Below are 19,421 nucleotides of genomic sequence, written 5' to 3'. Positions count from 1 at the left end.
GTGTGGGTTCTTGGAGCACGCAATACAGGCACTTACTGTATCTATGTCTATACAAACTAATTATTTACGATTTAAATTTCCCACAATGTAAGATTCGTTCTTGTTAGCTCATATTATGACTTAGTATGGGGTGTGTTCTGTTATTGATGAAGAAAAGGGGTTTGATTTAAGAGGTTTGTCGGTCACTCGAAGTCGTGTCTTCGTTGCGCGAGTATCATGTTGCATGTTATTGATGTATTACGAAGGAAGTATATATCGTAAGATTTAGTGTAGAAGGATTGCGTGCGTTTTAAAATTAATCATAGACTTTTGTATGTAGTGGAAATGTTTCAAAACAGATTGGAATTGTTTTTAATGTCAAAAAGTGTGTGTTTTATAGTTGTTTCATGGTACATTTTTTAGTCAAGAGTTCAGTAAATATCAAAGAAGTCTGTTTCCGTTTTATGTACTTGCTGCTTGTGATCCAACCTGCTAAGATTTTTTTTATAAAATGGTAGTTGAGTTTAAGTAGTCATACTGTGGTTCACTTAGTGAAGAAATGTTAGGGTTGGAAAGTTTGGGCAGTGAATGTAATAATTGTGGAAATTGATGAAGTTAGGACAAAAGTTCGCTCTACAAAGGAAAGAGAAGTACAGCGTTTATTTATCGGAGTTCCTCTTCAAGCGAGCTTATTCTGTGCACCAGAACAGGTTTAACAAGTTTCGAGGGCAGTCGGTTACCTGTATTCACCACTACACCTATAATTGGTAAGTTGTTTTAATGCAGAATAGCCAAGTTAGGTTGCGGGTGAATCGTCAAACACAGCCACTTCTCCGATACTTAGCGCGGGCATGGTTAGGTAGAGATAGAATGTGAGATAGATTTGTAATAATTAGGCCCACTCTACAACAAGGTTAGGTAGTTTGATATTGACACGGAATACCTTAGTTTATTTTTAATTTAATCGCTGGATACGCTAAAGATGTGTAGATTTCATATTAATTCATAAGTAAAATAAAAATTTAACGTTTGGTAAAAAATTAAAAAAAAAATTAAAATTGAAGCATTTCTGAGTCTAACCAGAATACTAGACTAGAATCGTTTAAATATCTCACAATTTAGTAAATATAAATTTATTGCATTTTAAGTAGAAAATAAGGTAGTTCTGGAGGGCGATGATCTCACCATCTAACTTCCCCCCTCCCTAAATAATGATTGGGTCTATCTGACTATAGAATATATGTAGTGATTTTGAGAATATAATACGTTGGCTAAGTATTGAGCGTTTTATATCGATTGTTGGTGAATTAATTTATTTAGATGGCTGTGAATTCTTGTGGTTCGGTTGGTACGTGTGTAATTTTATTGTATATTTGTGTTAATATACGTAGTTTGAATGATATACCGGCGTAGAAAGGGTTTGATTTTAAGTCATTATTTCTTGTGTTTGAGAATTTTATTTATTGTTCCCTTGATTGATTAATGATTATGGATTCCGTTGCTGGTACTCGTGGAGTGAAGGAAATGAGTGAGCATTGGATTTCTGATTCCAATTCTGAATCGTCTTGCAACATAATCAGTCGTGGAACAATTGGATAAAATGGATCCTAGAGCAATGCGACTACGCTGGCCACTACTCACTGGGCAGTACCGAGCTGTGTGAAACAAAAGATAATTGAAATGTTGGTAGTAAAATTCGCGACTATATTCCTAAATAAGCGAATAAGCAAGGTTTACGGAGTAAAAGGTGGTGTTTTGAATGCACTAAAATAATACAGAAATTAAGATATTATAGCAGGTTATCACAACGAAATAAATCAATGAAAGCAAATTTCGGTGCAATGTTCGCTAAAGCATTAAGTACACAATTATGAACGCGTTCTTGTTTTACTTTTGGTCTAGAGAAAATACCTGGTCTTTTAAGAAAAACACTCAGCGGCCATAAAATTATTTTCCGCATTGATCAATCATATTGTTTATCAACTTCACTTACTTACGGCGTTTAAGGTGCCTGGAGGTTCAATGCCATCCTCAAATAAGCCTGCCATCAGTATCTATCCTGAGCAAGATTAATCCAGTCTCTACAATCATATCCTATCTCCCTCAAATCCATTTTATTATTATCCTCCCATCTATGTCTCTATCTTCCCAAAGGTCTTTTTTCCTCCAACCCCCCAGCTAACACTCTGAATGTATTTCAATATTCACCCTATATGATTAATTGGAGAATACGTCAGAATTTTTCGAATCGAAATTTATGTAGGTCTATTTCTTGATTCGCTCATACGAGCTATATGCCCTCCCCATCTCAAATGTCTGGATTTAATGTTCCTAATTATGTCAGGTGAATAATGCAATGCGTGCAGTTTTGCGGTTTATCAACTTAAGGAAGCAAAAATATCATAAGGACCATGGTCAACTAGAAACATCGTTAGCGAAAGGATAAACCCATTCTGCCGAGGTGAAACGAAAGAAAATGCAAACGTGGTTTTAGTTGGAGAAGTTTGCAAGGCATTGTTTAACATTAACATTGTGTAAAATTACAAGACATTCATCCATCTAGCATCATGTATCAAATAAAAACTGACGGAACAGCCATGCTGCCGTAAGATTTCATCTAATAATAATAATAATAATAATAATAATAATAATAATAATAATAATAATAATATTATTATTATTATTATTATTATTATTAAAATTAATAATTGTATTAATTGTATATCTGGTTGAGTGGAAGAGAAGGCCTTAACTCTGTCAGGTAAAAAAATAGTAACAATATTATTATTATTATTATTATTATTATTATTATTATTATTATTACCTGACAGAGTTAAGACATTCTCTTCCATTCAACCAGATTTACAATGAATACAAACGTATTTGTCTTAAATGGCATTAACTCTGTCGGGTAAAAAAAAAATATTTCCTAAAGGAATAGGTTAAAGATACAAGACTATGTTATTTATGTAGATCTTAGAATAACCTGTAAAATAATCTTGGATATATTTAATTGTATATTTTATTATGTAAATACTTCACGATTGTAAAAAATGTGTACATTTGATATTAGTTTTACAGGTAATTGAAAGCTATTTTAATATTCTGAATAGTGTTTTATAAAGTGTAACGTGTGTGTATTAAACATGAAAAGGTTCGTTCGTTTAGCGTTTATAGTAGCTGAGATATAAAAAAAGTAATTTCACTAAATTTTTAAGGCCAATGGTGCACGCCTCGTTTAACCTTTTATGTCTGTTTGTTAAATACTGTAGTATATTTTTGCTATATAATCTCTGTCTTGTAATCTGCTTATATTCTTCCTATGTATAACATTGTGGAGTAATGAGACAAAAATTTAATGATACTTTGTCAAAATGCTTTGCTGGTAAAATTGGTTTTAATTTAAAATTTTAATGTATTACTACTTTATTTTATGAAATACTATGTCAACTTCGCATTCAACAATAAGCAATTTAAATATCTAATGCTCATTCGATTGCATAATAAGGATTGAAACATCAATTGGCGTCCGAGAAGAATTCTTCATATGGAACTTTCTTTGTGACCTCCAGGAAGATGTTGTAAACTACAAGTCCCAAAGCTTTATATATAGGTTTACCAACTTCGTTGTAAACATCTCTCCAATTTTCGTTGGTGAAAGCGTTTAGTGTATTACCTGTAAAATACATTTTAAAAATAATGTCAACCATCTGCAATTCTATCTTTAACACCTAATAATATTATAATAAGCATTTTTCAGGAGGAAGGATAATTCTTAACACCGATAATATTATATAAAAATATTCCTTTTGTTCTGTTTCCTGTAAAATCTCTGTTACTTTCATCAAATTAATTCATATACGTAACTTAAAGCAATAAAATTCTTCCGCGGATCTTCCTTAGATATGCAATTATGTATATAAAAAATTTAAACATAGTTATTCAATTTTAATTATTACATGATTATACAGGGTGTAATGGGTATAAGTGCCCTTCTTTTCACAGTCGTCGGGGACGGTCTTCAGGATTAAAAAAAGTCCATACAACATAGGGTCAAAACTCTTATTTTTTTCGCGTTACATTGCTTATATCGTAAGTAAAATTACGAAAACAATCACATCAGTAGGTATAACTAGCAAAGAGTTAATATTAGATTAAGTACATATTTGTGTGTTCTATTACATTTTCGTGAATTTAAATAAAATTGCATGCATAAAGTTGTTAATATTCTGGTGTGAGAGACGTGACAATGTGTTCAGCAGGCAGTACTCTGCACAGACATACAGACATACAGACAGACAGACATACAGACATACATAAAGACATACATAAAGACATACATAAAGACATACATACATACATACATACATACATACATACATACATACATACATACATACATACATACATACATACATACATACATACATACATACATACATACATACATACGCCAGTTGAAGTACAGATTACATGCAAGATGCTCTAACAATCAGGCCGAGCAAGTTGCGATCTGGAAAGCACTACAGGAACTACAGAGAATGGAGAAGATACCGGATGAAGAGCGAGTGGCAGCTGTGTATACTGACAGCAACATCACAATATCCTTGCTGAAGAGAAACACAAAGCACAACACACTAATAGTTCACATTCATAATACTCTTTCTGCACTACAACAGAGAAACTGGACAATCCATTTTGGCTGGGTTAAGGCCCATGCTGGCTTGTATGGAAACGAACTCGCTGACAGACTGGCAAAAGCAGCATCCACGGGAGGTGAAGTAATATACAAGAAAATCCCAAAATCGACAATCAAATCAGAAATATCACGATTAGGATTTCAGAAATGGCAAGAATGTTGGAATAATACCACAAAAGGAGCGCTGAGCAAAGCATTTTTCCCTTCCGTCATGGACAGATTAAAAACAAAACTCCCGGTAACGCCGGAATTCACTGCCATTGTGACAGGTTACGAGAAAACCAATTCATACTTACACCGCTTCCATCTCAAAGATGATCCAGCCTGCACATGCCACAGAGGACCATAAACGGTGAACCACCTAATCTACGAATGTCCCAATATGACAAATCAAAGAACCATCCTCATAAAAGAGATATCACAAAATGGAGGAACCTGGCCAGTCACTAATCAGCAATTAACATCCAGGCACCTACGAGCATTTCGGAAATATATTCAATCCATGAACATCTAAAACAAACCATCACACCATCACTAAATAACTCAGCACATAATAACTCTCCAAAAAACAGAACAATAAAATAATAAGTATTCCAAAAACAATTGTATTCTATAAATAGCGTCACAAACGTACTGTATGTATTTATTATATGATCCCAATTGTAAATATCAAATTGTACATTTTGTCATAACATTTCATTTGAGATCATTTTGTAAATATGTATACTCAATTAACTTGTAGATACACAGTAATGGAATCAATTATAAAATAGCAATAAGATAAACAAACTGTAAATATAGAATATAAGAAAACAGATGGTTAAGCAGATATAAAATTCAGGTAGTCGATCTTACAAACAAATATAATCTAAGGGTAAAAGAATAATAAAATTGTACATATGGCTCACTTTGGATACAATGTAGATATTTCAAATTTTTTTTTAGGTAGGCTATAAATGATAAAAATTGGCAAAGATAAGATGTACTTATTTTCATATTATGGAAACATGTAAGATAATTATCAGGAATATTGTAATTTTAAACGTAAATAACCCAAGGCATTACATACATACATACATACATACATACATACATACATACATACATACATACATACATACATACATACATACATACATACATACATACATACATACATGTCAGTTGAGTTCAAGCTCCCTGTCCAGTGGATGACAGTTCAGTACCATGTATTCGATAAACAATTTACAATGTCATTCACAGTTTAGGAATATCATATGTTATTAATTTATGGAGAAAGTCGTTGTAATTCAAATGAGGCAAGAGGATGTACCGTCAATGTTTTCCTCAATGAAGGTAACCTAATCGGCGAACTTTTGTATCGGTTTCTCAACGATTACAAACTAGGAGTCTCTTACCTCGTTTCGCAAATCACACAAACAGAAATTTCTTTTAAAATGCTACTGCTTTATGGAAGCGGGCGAGATTAAAATGTTGGGTTTAAAAACATTCGTGTGATTTTGAGTAGTAAACAATTATTGTTTATTTTTTAGACGTACAATAAAAGAATGGGCCCATATTGCCAATATTATTAAATAAAATGGTAATTTACCATAAAGTTCTATTAATGAGATTGAAAGTTTGTATTTGCTGTTCGTTTTATGTAGGCTAAACAACGGTCCGCCCCTGCATTAGAACAGAGCATCTGTTTTGTACCGGTATGTCTGTATCCGCTTGAGCTGTACCTTGTACTTGTAAACTCCCTTCTCCCCATTCAGCAACGTTACCAAACACCTAATATTGTAAACGTTAATAATTAGTTAAATATTGAAAATAGAAAAAAAATTGTGAGGACTTTTTTCTTCCTTATGACATGAACAATCATCAGTTAAATAATGGACTTATACCCTTTACACTCTGCATACAGGAAACAAAATCATAAATAATATTTTAGCTGAACCTGATATTGAGGTAATTACGATTTTTAATCTGATTTAAACTCTCTATTATTATTGAAATTGTGGTATTATATCCGTCTGCATCACTTCTCATTGAATTCGCTCGTAGATATTAAATTTACGAAACATCCATCCAACAGTTTATTTAAGATAAATTAGTGTAAAGGGACAGACATGCAGAGACCATTCGAAATGTGGTACTGAAGAGCATAAATTAAGAGAAAAGCAGGTTAAACCACAAGTTACCTAATAATTTATTTCCGTTAAATAAATTCGTCAACTCTTGAATTACATGGGGGTGGCTGGTTATATTAGATCCGATTTGCGACCTAAAATTATTCATAATTCTCCAAGCCAGTACTCTGCCAAACCCGAGTTCATGTTCATTGAAATTTGCACCTTATTCACAAAATGTCTAGTGTGTGTCGTATATAAACCCCCACATATATACGACGTAGATGATTTCGAAACCGCCTTACTAAACGTAACGCCGCAATATGAGAACGTTATAATCATGGGTGACTTCAATTCAAACTTACTTGACTCACATTCTAGTACGACTAAAAGACTTCAATCATTCTTTCAGTGCCTTGATATGGTAATCCTACCCCTAGCTCCCACACATCATACGGAAGGTACTGACACATTACTGGACTTGATAATTACTAACAATGTTGACAAAATACTGATGCATGGACAGTTGCCTGCACCAGGACTATCACGGCATGATATCATTTATCTATCATTTAATCTGCAGTGTCCTAAATCGGCTCCCAGAGTAATTACTTACAGGGATATTAAAAGAATAGATAACATTGCACTGAAAGAAGACGCTGCACAACTTCCATGGCACATGATCTGGACATTACGAACTGTAGACGAGAAAGTAGACTTATTCAATACGTTAATACTTCAACTTTATGACAAACACGCACCATTAAAGACCAAACGTACCAGAAGAAACCCAGCCCCTTGGATGACGACTGAAATATGTAGTCTGATGTCCGAACGCGACTTAGCTTATAGAAAATACACCCGCAACAAAAACGACGAATATTTTAACTCCTATAAACACCTAAGAAATAGAACGACTCAACTAATAAGAAACGCTAAACTGAAATACTCCTACAAACTTATAGAACCCAACACAACCCCTTCCGAATTATGGAAAAATCTGAAGGTTATTGGACTTGGAAGGGCTAGTGAACAAGCAGACATTTCCATCCCACTTGACCGCTTGAACGAACACTTTGTAAAGGACCCGAGCTTGAACGAGACAACGAAACAAGACACAGTTTTGGCTGACTCAGTTCCCCCAACTCGAGACAAATTCTATTTTACCGACGTCACTCCCATTGACGTAATGAAAGCCATCCGACGCATCAAGACAAAAGCCCAAGGGCCGGACAACATTAGCATAATACTTATACAGAAAATACAAGAGATAGTAATACCTACGATTGCACATATATTCAATAGTTCCTTAATCACTTCAACTTTTCCTAAAATATGGAAGCAAGCTTTCGTTCTTCCTCTTCCAAAAGTCAAAGTTCCCACCGACCCGAACGACTATAGACCAATCAGTATCCTGCCAGCCATTTCAAAAGCACTGGAAAGAATCGTACACAGACAAATTACTACCTACATGAACGAACACAAACTATTCGACAAGTATCAGTCAGGTTTCAGAGCTGGACACAACACAAGCACTGCTCTATTTAAAGTGACCGAAGACGTTCGTGAAGCAATCGACTCTAATGAAGTAACAATACTAACACTTCTTGACCTTAGCAAAGCTTTCAACTCTGTAAATTTTGACCTGCTCACCCATAAATTGAGAAATATGTATTTGTCAGAGACTGCTGTGAGTTGGTTCGAATCCTACTTACGGGAAAGACAACAATGTGTTGTATCCGGGAATCGAAGCTCCTCCTGGCTTGACATAACATCAGGTATACCACAGGGGTCGGTACTCGGACCATTGTTGTTCACAATATATGTCAATGATATTACATCTCTTGTAAGGCATTGTAACTATCACTTGTATGCTGACGACCTTCAATGCTACATCTCTTCCCGCTTAGACCGAGTAAATGACGCTATAGATAAATTGAACGAAGACATTGACTCGATTGTGACATGGACAAAGAAACTCCGTCTTAAAATCAATCCTGGAAAGACACAAGCAATTATATTAGGACACAAACGGCAAACCGACGCTGTAAAACACCTCGACATTTCCCCTGTTAAAGTAAGTACAGTGCATATCCCTTTCAGTTCTTCAGTAAAAAATCTTGGCATTCACATGGATAATAATCTCAACTGGGACCTGCAAATCACAGAAACCTGCAGAAAAGTATATTCTATTATCCATGTGCTAAAAGGATAAATGTTCATCTCCCCTCTTGCTTAAAAAAGTCCCTTGTGCAGACACTTGCATTTCCCTATTTCGACTATGCGGACATTTTACTGACTGACCTCTCCAGCGACAACAAAATGAAACTTCAACGTGCTCATAATTTGTGTGTACGTTTTGTAAGCAATGTTCGTAAATATGATCATATTACCCCATCCCTGGAAGCAATAGGTTGGCTTAAACTAGATAAGAAAAGAAATTTACATTCACTTCTCTTTCTCTTCGAAATCTTGAACTCTTCCATTCCTTCGTACCTGTCGTCTCGCTTCACTTACCTTTCTTCCCACCATAATCTGAACACACGCTCTCGTCATGAAACAATACTAACAATACCATCCCATCGCACCTCCTCATACTCATCTTCTTTCACAATAGCCCTGCCAAGACTCTGGAATTCGCTACCTGCTAGCATCAGGGACTGTCGAAATAAAATTGAATTCAAACGAAAACTTACTAGGCACTTGGTCAGTAATTGATTACTTGTAAATAGTTTCTTTAATCTATCACAAAATATTTCAATATTCAGTAATTTCATCACTATAAAATTTTGTTATTCTAGATTTAATTTGTAATTCAGTAAATATAAAATATTCGTTGTTTCTCTATGATAAATTATCTAGCTTTAATTATTCAGGTAATCTTTTCGTACTTTAATTTTATTCTAATTGTAAATTTAATACTAAGTGTAATGTTATTTGTAATTGTAATTGTAAATCTAATACTAATTGTAATTTTATTGTTGATATTGTAGTTGGAATCTCCTGGTAGAGGGGCAGAGAAGGCCTGACGGCCTTATCTCTACCAGGTTAAATAAATAAATACTACTAATACTACTACTACATATCCGGGCTTGGTGTCTATGACATAGCTCTGAGGAACAACATATCTAGTTCCGTCCTTCATTTTCGTCAAATCGTAATTCAAGATGTAGGTGACGGCAATATCAGCTACAAAAGAAACAAAGTGTTTAATATAATTGCATCATATGCTTTACAACTTATCATTTGCTGTAATATTAAACATTTTAAAGAATCCACATATTAAATAATATTGTTCTTTTTCATCATTTACTATATAAGATTAAGGTTCTGCCTGATATGTACAGTCTGGGACAGAATTTTTGAGCAGCTCCAATATTTTCTAAATCAGAGAATGTCACACTGCGCATGCTCTGGACAAAAGCCTGGTTCATACCATGAAGATGTATTCGTTTTTCTTTTCTGTTTAAATATTACATATCTATGCCGAGGAGAAATTCATCATTTACTATCTCTGACTGAGGTTCTGCCTGAAATGTACAATGTGGGACAGAATTATTGAGCTGCTCTGAGTCAAAGAATGCCACACTGCGCATGCTCTGGGCCAAAAGGCTCGTTCATATCATGAAGAGGTATTCGGTTTTCTTCATAATAAATTGTATTCACCATAAAACCCAGAGAAATTTTTATTCACTACATATCTGTGAACTTAAATACCAATTTTGAACTGTCTATCATAAAATCTGCGTCGCAAGAAACATTTTATATGAACGAAAATGCTGAAAATTTAGAGTGTAAGAAAACAGTGCAAAACTGAGCGTGTCGCAACTGGAATTTAAAATTGGCGTGTGGACTTTAAAAATGGCGCTACCGTATTGGTGGTGCTATTTTTAATAGAGGGAGATGTGTAGTATTTTGTAATGTCAAAAAAGACAACAAAATTGTGATTTTTGAGAGAACTTCTTCAAAATTCACTCATGGGTACCCTTAACATGTTTAATTTTGGAACAAATAGTTTAACATTGTAAGATTATAGACTACACAGAACTAGACATATCTTTACCTGATAAAAAGGTTAAGGAAAGCTGTATGCTATTACATATCAGGAGTCCTCCACATGAACAATCAGTCAAGATGAGAAAGTAAGAACAATATCAAAATCTTAATACGAATTCAAGAGATCTGGAATAAGAACTAACCTTTGTTGCATTACGTTTCCCAGGAAACCTTCATAAGAACATCAAGAACTCCCATTAAAAATTTATTGTATAACATCATGAATATTAATCATAAATATAAGAAGAATATTTATAAGCTTCAGTAACAAAAATGTAATTTTAATATATTTATTACGACAATCAAATTATTGTAATTTAAATTGTCATAGATCTGAGAAACATCCTTCAAAACGATGATGGTAAAAGTAATAATAATAATAATAATAATAATAATAATAATAATAATAGCGATCGTTTTCATACTCAGTTTAGAATAAATCCCAGTATATCACTTTTTTCCGATCAACACTATGCTTACAAATACTTGAACTTCCCTGATATGAGTAAGAACTAGACTTCGTTTCCACCTAAGAAAATACAGTAGAATGGGGAAAAGACTTCAGATACAAATACGAGAGCTACAAAAAACGTTTAAATCTGTTTTTCTCTTCTGGATAGCAATGGCGAAGCTAAGGTCTAAATATTGGATAGGCTGAAAAATCTGCTTTCCCTTGTATCTTTTTATAAAGCAGATGTTTATCGGCTTTTCTATAAAAATTGTATGTAATACAGACCCCCCAAGAAGATGACCACTCATTTTCACTCCCAACCAGAATACAGGTAAAACAATATAATTTATATGTCTCAGAGCACCCTGTTAGCCAAGAATATTTCCTATACTATGAAAACTGAAAGCACATTTTGTTTCATACGTCCAACTTGAAAAGGCTTTCTCTTCTAATTCTACAAATAATTATCTCAATGTCATTTCAGTATAAGCCATTTTACACAAAATTAATATATAAAACACACACACACACACACGCTTGCAGTTTTCATGAAACTAAACTCAACAACGTAGCGCATTCAGAGAACACCAATATAGCGCGAATCGATACCCCATCCCTGATCCTCCCTCAAGCTTGCGAGTCAAGGTCGTAGCCATGCTTTAAGCCTTGCTGCTTGCACTGTTCTCTTCATATTATGACTGCCAACAGTGAACTTAATATATGAAAGAATCGGAGTACAACCACAGTCTAGTGTATACAGTAACGAAGCTCAATACGTAGTAAATATGCATCCATAGATAGTTGCTAACCACTAGGATCGCTACTATCGCCTCATTACAGACCATGCGAAATAGTATCTGCACAGTCTATTGTTCCTAGTACCCTCATAAACTCAAGCTTCGTGACTGTATATACTAGACTCTGGTACAACCAAGTGTTACGATGTATCGTTATTGCAAACTTATACACCTGAAATCTTTTGGGTAGGCTCAAAAGCTTCTTAAGAGCTTCGCCACTGCTGAATAGTATAGTTAGTTATTACACATAGCATATTTTGCTTAGAAAGTTAGTACAAATTATCAGCGTTTAACTTACTTTGCTTATTGTTAAAATTTCCATTGCCCGATACTGGAAATGTAAAGATCTTCCCGATGATGATGATGATGATGATGATGATGATGATGATGATGATGATGATGATGATGATGATGATGATGATGATGATGATGATGATGATGATCATCATCATCATCATCATTATCGATCGTTTTCATACTCGGTTCAAGAAAAATCTCAGTATATCATTTTTTTCTCCGATCAACACTATGTGGACAAATATTTGAACTTCCATATCTATTAGAACTAGGTTGGGTTTCCACCTAAAAAATACATTTGAACGAGGAAAAGACTTCAGATATAAATAAGAGAGCTATGAGAAATGTTTAAGCATATTTTTCTCTTCTGAATAGTGAATACCGGTAGTTATTTCGCATAGCATAATATTTTGCTTAGAAAGTTAGAACAAATTACCAGCGTTTAACTTACTTTGTGTATTGTTAAAATCTCCATTGCCCGATATTGGAAACGTCAAGAGCTTCCCAGTGACCTCATACGTTCCGAGGAACTCTAGTCGAGGCACTGTTATTGAGAATCTCATTGTTCTCTTGTCGAAGTCAAAGCTGAGAAGCAACATGAGAAAGTAATAAGAACAAATTCACAATTTGAAAACATATTATTCATGTAGTGTATTAAATACATAATTGTATTTAAAACAGACTACGTTGACATTATATGAACAGAAGAGAGAATAACCTTCCAGGAGAAGATAGATATGATCATTAAAACAAAATATCTATCATTACTCAAGTATAACCATTAATGTCATTAGCAGGCTTAGGATCCGAGATAACTTAAGAATGAAGTGAAGTTACATAAGGAATGAAGTAGGCCTATAGTGTGAATCATGCTTATCTAGCAGATCTGTTCATATTAAAAGATAGAATATTGTCGTTGTTCCTGCAATAACTCCTATGTGCAAAATATAAATGTTTTCAGTAGGAAGGAAAAACACATTCATTCATCCTATGGCAGCCGTACATAGGAGACTGTGAATTCTTACATTTTCGAAACAAAGAAATAGCTTACAGTTACATATAAGAAATGTTATTATTTGCTGTATCACTATTTAAGTTATTTAATAGAGCAAAAATCTGAAAATCGATAAATATGTCACATAGGAGTTATTGCAGGAACAACGATGATATGTTCGTTCCGCAAGTTTTTCTATACTAAGCTGTACATTCACAATTAAATCCAATATTCCTGTAGCGAATGTTAGAAATTCTTGTAGTTGTAGTTTTTATTAAAAAACCAAACCGGTTCAATATTGTACGAAATTAAACCTCTTATAATAATCTTCTACTTGCTTTTCGAATTAGTTTCTTTGTCAAGGTAAAAAGAATAATAATAATAATAATAATAATAATAATAATAATAATAATAATAATTCTTTATTTATACTGGCAGAGTTAAAGCCATAGGGTCTTCTCTTATACCAGGTCACAAAGTATACAATCAGTGAAAAATTTAACAAAAAGTTAAAGAACAGAATACTAACATATTACAAAAAAGTAATGATAATAGCATAATAAATCGACACTAAACAACATGAAAATAAAACCATAATAGAAAAAAATAAAGTAAAATACATTGAAATATAGTAAAAGCAACCCATTTAGTACAAATAGTTAATATGAAGAACGCACGGAAGAACATAACAAAATGGAATGTAATAAAATAATAAAAAAAGAAAAGAAAATACGAAAATTAAATAAAATTCACAATAAAAAGGGTATGATAATAAATTCATCTGGTGATCAAGAGAACAAAAAGGAAAAAGGAAAAAAAATATATATATATATATATATATATATATATATATATATATTTACAAAACTATCGCAGAGAAAAGGGTTATAACTGAAAGGAATCAGAATTGAAAAAAATGCAATTGTAGTTTATTTTTGAAACTAGACAATGTCCGATAGTCTCTGACATGTTGTGGTAGAGAGTTCCAGAGATGAGCTGCAGAGACGGTAAAAGATGAAGAGTAGAATGATGTTCTGTGTTTAGGAATGGAGAGTGTGATATGGTGTTGTGAGCGAGTATTTATTTCGTGATATCAGGACAAATGTTGAAAACGAGAAGCTAAGTAGCTAGGGTTAGAGTTTTGAAGAATATTGAAGAGTAAAGTGAGAGAGTGAATAGTTCTTCGCTCTTTGAGACGGACCCAGGACAGCATATTTAATGAAGATGTGATACGGTCAAATCTACAGACGTTGCAAATAAATCGAACACGTGCATTATGAACACGCTGTAGTTTGTCTGTTAGTCTCCTATTAAGGTCAGTGTAGAGTGTGTCACAGTAATCAAAATGAGGCATCAAGAGCGACAGCACTAAATTCTTAAGAACCAACGGAAGGAAATTTCGAACTCTTTTTAGTGTGTGAATTTTCATAAAAAAATATGTTACATGTGTGTGTGATTTGAGTATTCCAACTTAAGTTTTTGTCCATATAAATTCCTAGATTTTTTACTGTATCACTGTAAGGGATAATAGTTTCATTCATTTTAACAGGATCTAAGTTTAATTTACTTAGAAGTCGTTGATGTTCCATTATAACTGCCTGTGATTTCTATGAGTTCAATTTTAGTCCAAATCTTTTCGTCCATGAAATAATTGATTTTAGGTCATTGTTAACTTCATTTGTTACGTAAATATATACCGATGTAGGTGCAGAGATATATATTTGTAAGTCGTCAGCAAATAGGATATGTCTAAAGTGTTTAATAGATTGTGATATGTCATTTACGTAGATCGTAAACAGTAGAGGTCCAAGAACTGAATCCTGTGGTACATCTGTACCCACAGTACGCCAGGAAGAAAAACGATCACAGACCCGCACACATTGTTCGCGTACTTGAAGGTAGGAGGTAAACCATAACACTGAACTTTCTGATAAATTAAGGGCTCGGAGCTTGCAGAGTAACAGATCTATGTCAACTGAGTCAAAGGCTTTGCTGAAGTCAAGAAGTGTCAAAATGGTCAATTTTTGTTTGTCGGAGGCTTCCCGTATGTCTTCCGTAACTTTAAGTAATGCTGTATTTGTGCTATGTCCAGTTCTGAAGCCTGTTTGATACTCGTCAAGTAAATTATGTTCGTTCAAGAAGTCCGTCAATTGTTTGTGAATAATGCGTTCCAATGCCTTTGACAGGCTGGGCAGGATGCTTATAGGATGATAATCGTTTAGGTTTGAAGGATTATTATTTTTAGGAAGGGGATGTATATAAGCTTTCTTCCATAGGGTCGGATATGTCGAGGTCATAAGCGAGGCATTATGTGTGTCACAGTTGGCAATATTACGTCTATGATTTTACGCAGTAGATCAATGCTGATGCAGTCAACTCCTTCAGCTTTTGTACTTATTCGTTTTATAGCTTTTTACGTCTAAGTCTGTTACGTATGTGAAGTAAAATTTCTCGCTCGTTTGACAGGTCGCTTGCAGTACTACATTAAAAGATAATGATTACAATATGATAACTAAAATAAATTTTCAAATATAAAATATTATACTAGTATTTTAAAAATCATGCATAAAATCATGCATGTGTTTCCATAGAAACACCTAGATATTGTGTGCAAAATTACTATTAATGAATCAGTTGTTTGTCAGAATTACAATAGCGTAATTATAGACAATGGTCAATAAAAACAAACATTAAAATTTCATGTTCATAATTATGGCTGACAAAAAATGCATTAATATGATAAAAAGAATTATCTAAAAGCCATTTTTTAAAACAACTTCAAATCTGAATAAGCTGAGTGAACATTCTTAGGCAATCTATTAAACATATCTAAAGAAATAACACTGAACCATTTTTTGGTCTTTGTCAACCTGACCGTAGGTGTTACACTATAATGATTATTTCTAGTACAGTATTTGTGAAGCTGGGATTGAGAAGCATGACTATTTAAATTAATCTTGGTATAGACTAAACAGTCATAAATATATTAATTACAGTTAGAATATTAGCATTATGAAATAAAGATCGACAATGAGCATTAAAAATGAATTAGTAATAATGCGTAATGCTTTTTTCTGCAAGATTAGAACACTATTGACATTAGCACCGTTATCCCAAAAACGAATACCGCAATGAAAATAATACACTATGGAAAAATGCATAATATGCTTGTTTCAAATATCTACTAGATGCAAGAGCTTTTAATTTACACAAAATATGAAGTACACGAGATAACCTGTTGCACACAATCACAATGTGACCCGCCCAAGTAAGTTTTGAATCTAATGTAATAACAAGAAGTTTAACTTCTGAAATCATTTCATCAGGAACATGATTTAATGAATAATTAAGCAAAGACTGTATTGCATAGTTAATCACAACTAGCAAAGACTTTGAATACTTCATTAAAGAATTTATACCAAAAATTGTCACCCATGTTACACTGTAGACTAGTTATTAAGTTAATCCAGTGTTCGATCACTGATTCAGTGGTAACATTTATAACCTGTGTGTACAGAGTACAGCTCAACAGCATGGTGTAGGGTTAGTACATTCAGTTTCTGATTAATACAGTGAAGTATGAGACTACTGTTGGTATTCTAGTTGCGTTCTCATAAAGAAGGAGTCCCACCATGTCAAAAATTAGACTACACAATATTTAGATAAAAAGGTATCGTAATTTCCTATTTGAATCCGAAGGCTATCTACTAGGCTTCTAGTTTTCAAAATTGATCCGCATATCATGAGCTAAGTACTAGGTCTCATCATAACAATTTACTCATTATACCTTACCATAAGACATCTTTATAGTCTTCATCCTATACATTTCAGTTGCTAGAAATTGGAACTCGCTTCCGACTGATGTAAGGGTTTGTTGGACAATAACTTTATTTAGGTGAAAATTACATAAATTCTTGCTTAACAGATTAATTACTGTTTAATATTTGTTACAATGAAACTAACGTCAGTCCATTCTTATTAAATTCACTATTAATTTCTCTAAATATAGTACAAAACCTCTAATGGCAAAAATTATTACATTAATATTATTCTCATTATATAAATATATTTTATATTTATATTTTACTCCCTATAACATAGTTCTAGTAAACTTCTATTAAACCAATTTTCATAATTTAACCAACTAGCTATCTCAACTTAATTATAATTCTTTACATATTGCATATAGATTGAATTGAATTACTTCAGCTCATAAATAAAGTTATTATTTTTTGTATAGGTCTTATCTCAAATTAAATAAAAATGTACTAGTCGTTGAAACTTAACTGAAGAATATTGCTGGAGAATGTTTAGTGTATTGTAAATATGCATAATTTAAATATGTATGTCGTTTTTGTATTGATGAAGGCTGGTTGAGTGGAAGAGAAGATCTTATGGTCTTAACTCTGCCAGCGAAAATAAAACATTCTATTCTCTCCTAAGCCTCAGATTTGTGGCAAGCAAGTTTCATCCTTTTTCCGTGTTTTTATTCCAGTGACGATAAATTACTAACGCGGTATGTAGGTCTTAATGAAGGGAAACGAGCAAATGTATTTCAGTTTTAAATAGATAACTTGTTATTCACTTACCTCACTTCTTTAAGATCAGAATTCTTTACTCCAGTAATAACCATGTCACGAAAAGTGTATGCAATGCCGGTTTGATTTACTGAAAGCTCTTTTACGTGGAGTGGATCTAGAACTGGAATACCGTACTTCTGATCGCCTGAAGTGCAAGAGAGACCAAATAATGTACTCTTTCCTGACTTACGATAAGGTTACATTCATTTAAAGTAGGCCTACTCCATAGAGGCATAGAAGAACAGCGATTCCTTATCTATGGCATAAGAGAAAGTGAATCTTCGTTCCCGGTACACACCACACACGGGAAAAAAAGTACTTAAATAATTGAAAATAACCTGAAAATTCTAGCACACCACTCTGGAGACATGATGTAGTCGCTGCGAAAGCTGGAATCCCACCCAACCCTCTCCAAAAACCTACGTTTCTTATATTCACTCGACGGATAATTATTTACATTTTCACAGGCGATAACGACATAACCTAGTGGTAACACCAACATTTTGTACTATGCAGGAAAGCGAATCTTGTCTATCAAAAATCATATTACGAGCATACCAAAAGCCAGAACAAACCAAACCTAACGTGTCATTGATTCTCGGCCTTACGAAACCTCGCTTTCTATCTCAAACTGTCTATTTACCTGCCTGCCCGCCCTCCCCCTCTCCTATCTACTTATTATATTCACCCACAACCTACCGACCTACTCAGCTACTCACCTATTCACATATCTGTATACCTTATTTTCTCGCTTATTAGATGCCCTCGCTTATAAGACTCCCCCTCTGCTTTAAGAGTAAATTATAAAAATATATATCCGAGTAATAGATCCTTCTGACATACGTACAATACAAAGTTATAGGTTCTGAATTTCTGCCTAATACTTGCACGGTAGTTTACATTATTAATCACAAATGCTCATAGAAGGATTTAGAGGTAAATCTCTAAACATCTCTCTTTGTCTGGTTATCCTCAAATACCTACCGCACTCTCTGTCCCATTAGTTCTATTATCACAGTACAGACAGAGACAAATTCCTTTTATTCTTCTATTTATGGTATCGGTTTTCGCATACTGGAAAGCTTTCTTTTCCACTGGAAAGTTTTCTTTTCTCAATCGTACTATCAGGGACTGGAATGCTTTACCTGCAGACTTATTAAAGGCTTTACCAACAACCAAAAATGTATTTAAAAATAGGCTTAAGGACTTTACTAATAGACGATAATTATACACAGTATTTAAAGGGTGTAACTGATATTTTGTTATTGAAGTGTTATATCAGTGGAGAATTATGTTGTCAGTGAAGTGTGTTGTGTCAGTGAAGTGTGTTGAGTAAGTGAAACGTGTTCCTGTCAGTGAAGCTTTATAGTTTATAGTGGCAGTGCAAAGTATTTGAACAGTGAAATGTTTTTGAAGTGTTAGTGAAATCAGGATAGAATCAGTGAAATGTGTCGTAG

The 19,421-nt window shown here is 33.6% G+C and overlaps 1 protein-coding gene across 1 annotated transcript in view; it reads right to left on the bottom strand.

The window, feature by feature from the left end:
- Window positions 1-3,024: 3,024 nt before the first annotated feature.
- LOC138699986 (protein takeout-like) overlaps window positions 3,025-19,421 on the bottom strand; it is a 33,890-nt gene continuing 17,493 nt past the window's right edge. Inside the window, exons 3-7 of the mRNA XM_069826245.1 lie at window positions 17,974-18,109; window positions 12,842-12,975; window positions 9,874-9,978; window positions 6,862-6,909; window positions 3,025-3,655 (exon numbers count right to left, since the gene is read on the bottom strand). Of these exons, the coding sequence (XP_069682346.1) occupies window positions 3,498-3,655; window positions 6,862-6,909; window positions 9,874-9,978; window positions 12,842-12,975; window positions 17,974-18,109 (581 nt within the window). The 3' untranslated portion in view covers window positions 3,025-3,497. The remainder of the gene's footprint in view (window positions 3,656-6,861; window positions 6,910-9,873; window positions 9,979-12,841; window positions 12,976-17,973; window positions 18,110-19,421) is intronic.

This window comes from Periplaneta americana, chromosome 5 (assembly GCF_040183065.1).
Source record: "Periplaneta americana isolate PAMFEO1 chromosome 5, P.americana_PAMFEO1_priV1, whole genome shotgun sequence".
Taxonomy (NCBI): Eukaryota; Metazoa; Arthropoda; class Insecta; order Blattodea; family Blattidae; genus Periplaneta; species Periplaneta americana.
Note: the sequence above shows the minus strand (reverse complement) of the source record. Positions and strands in the feature narration are given on the sequence as shown.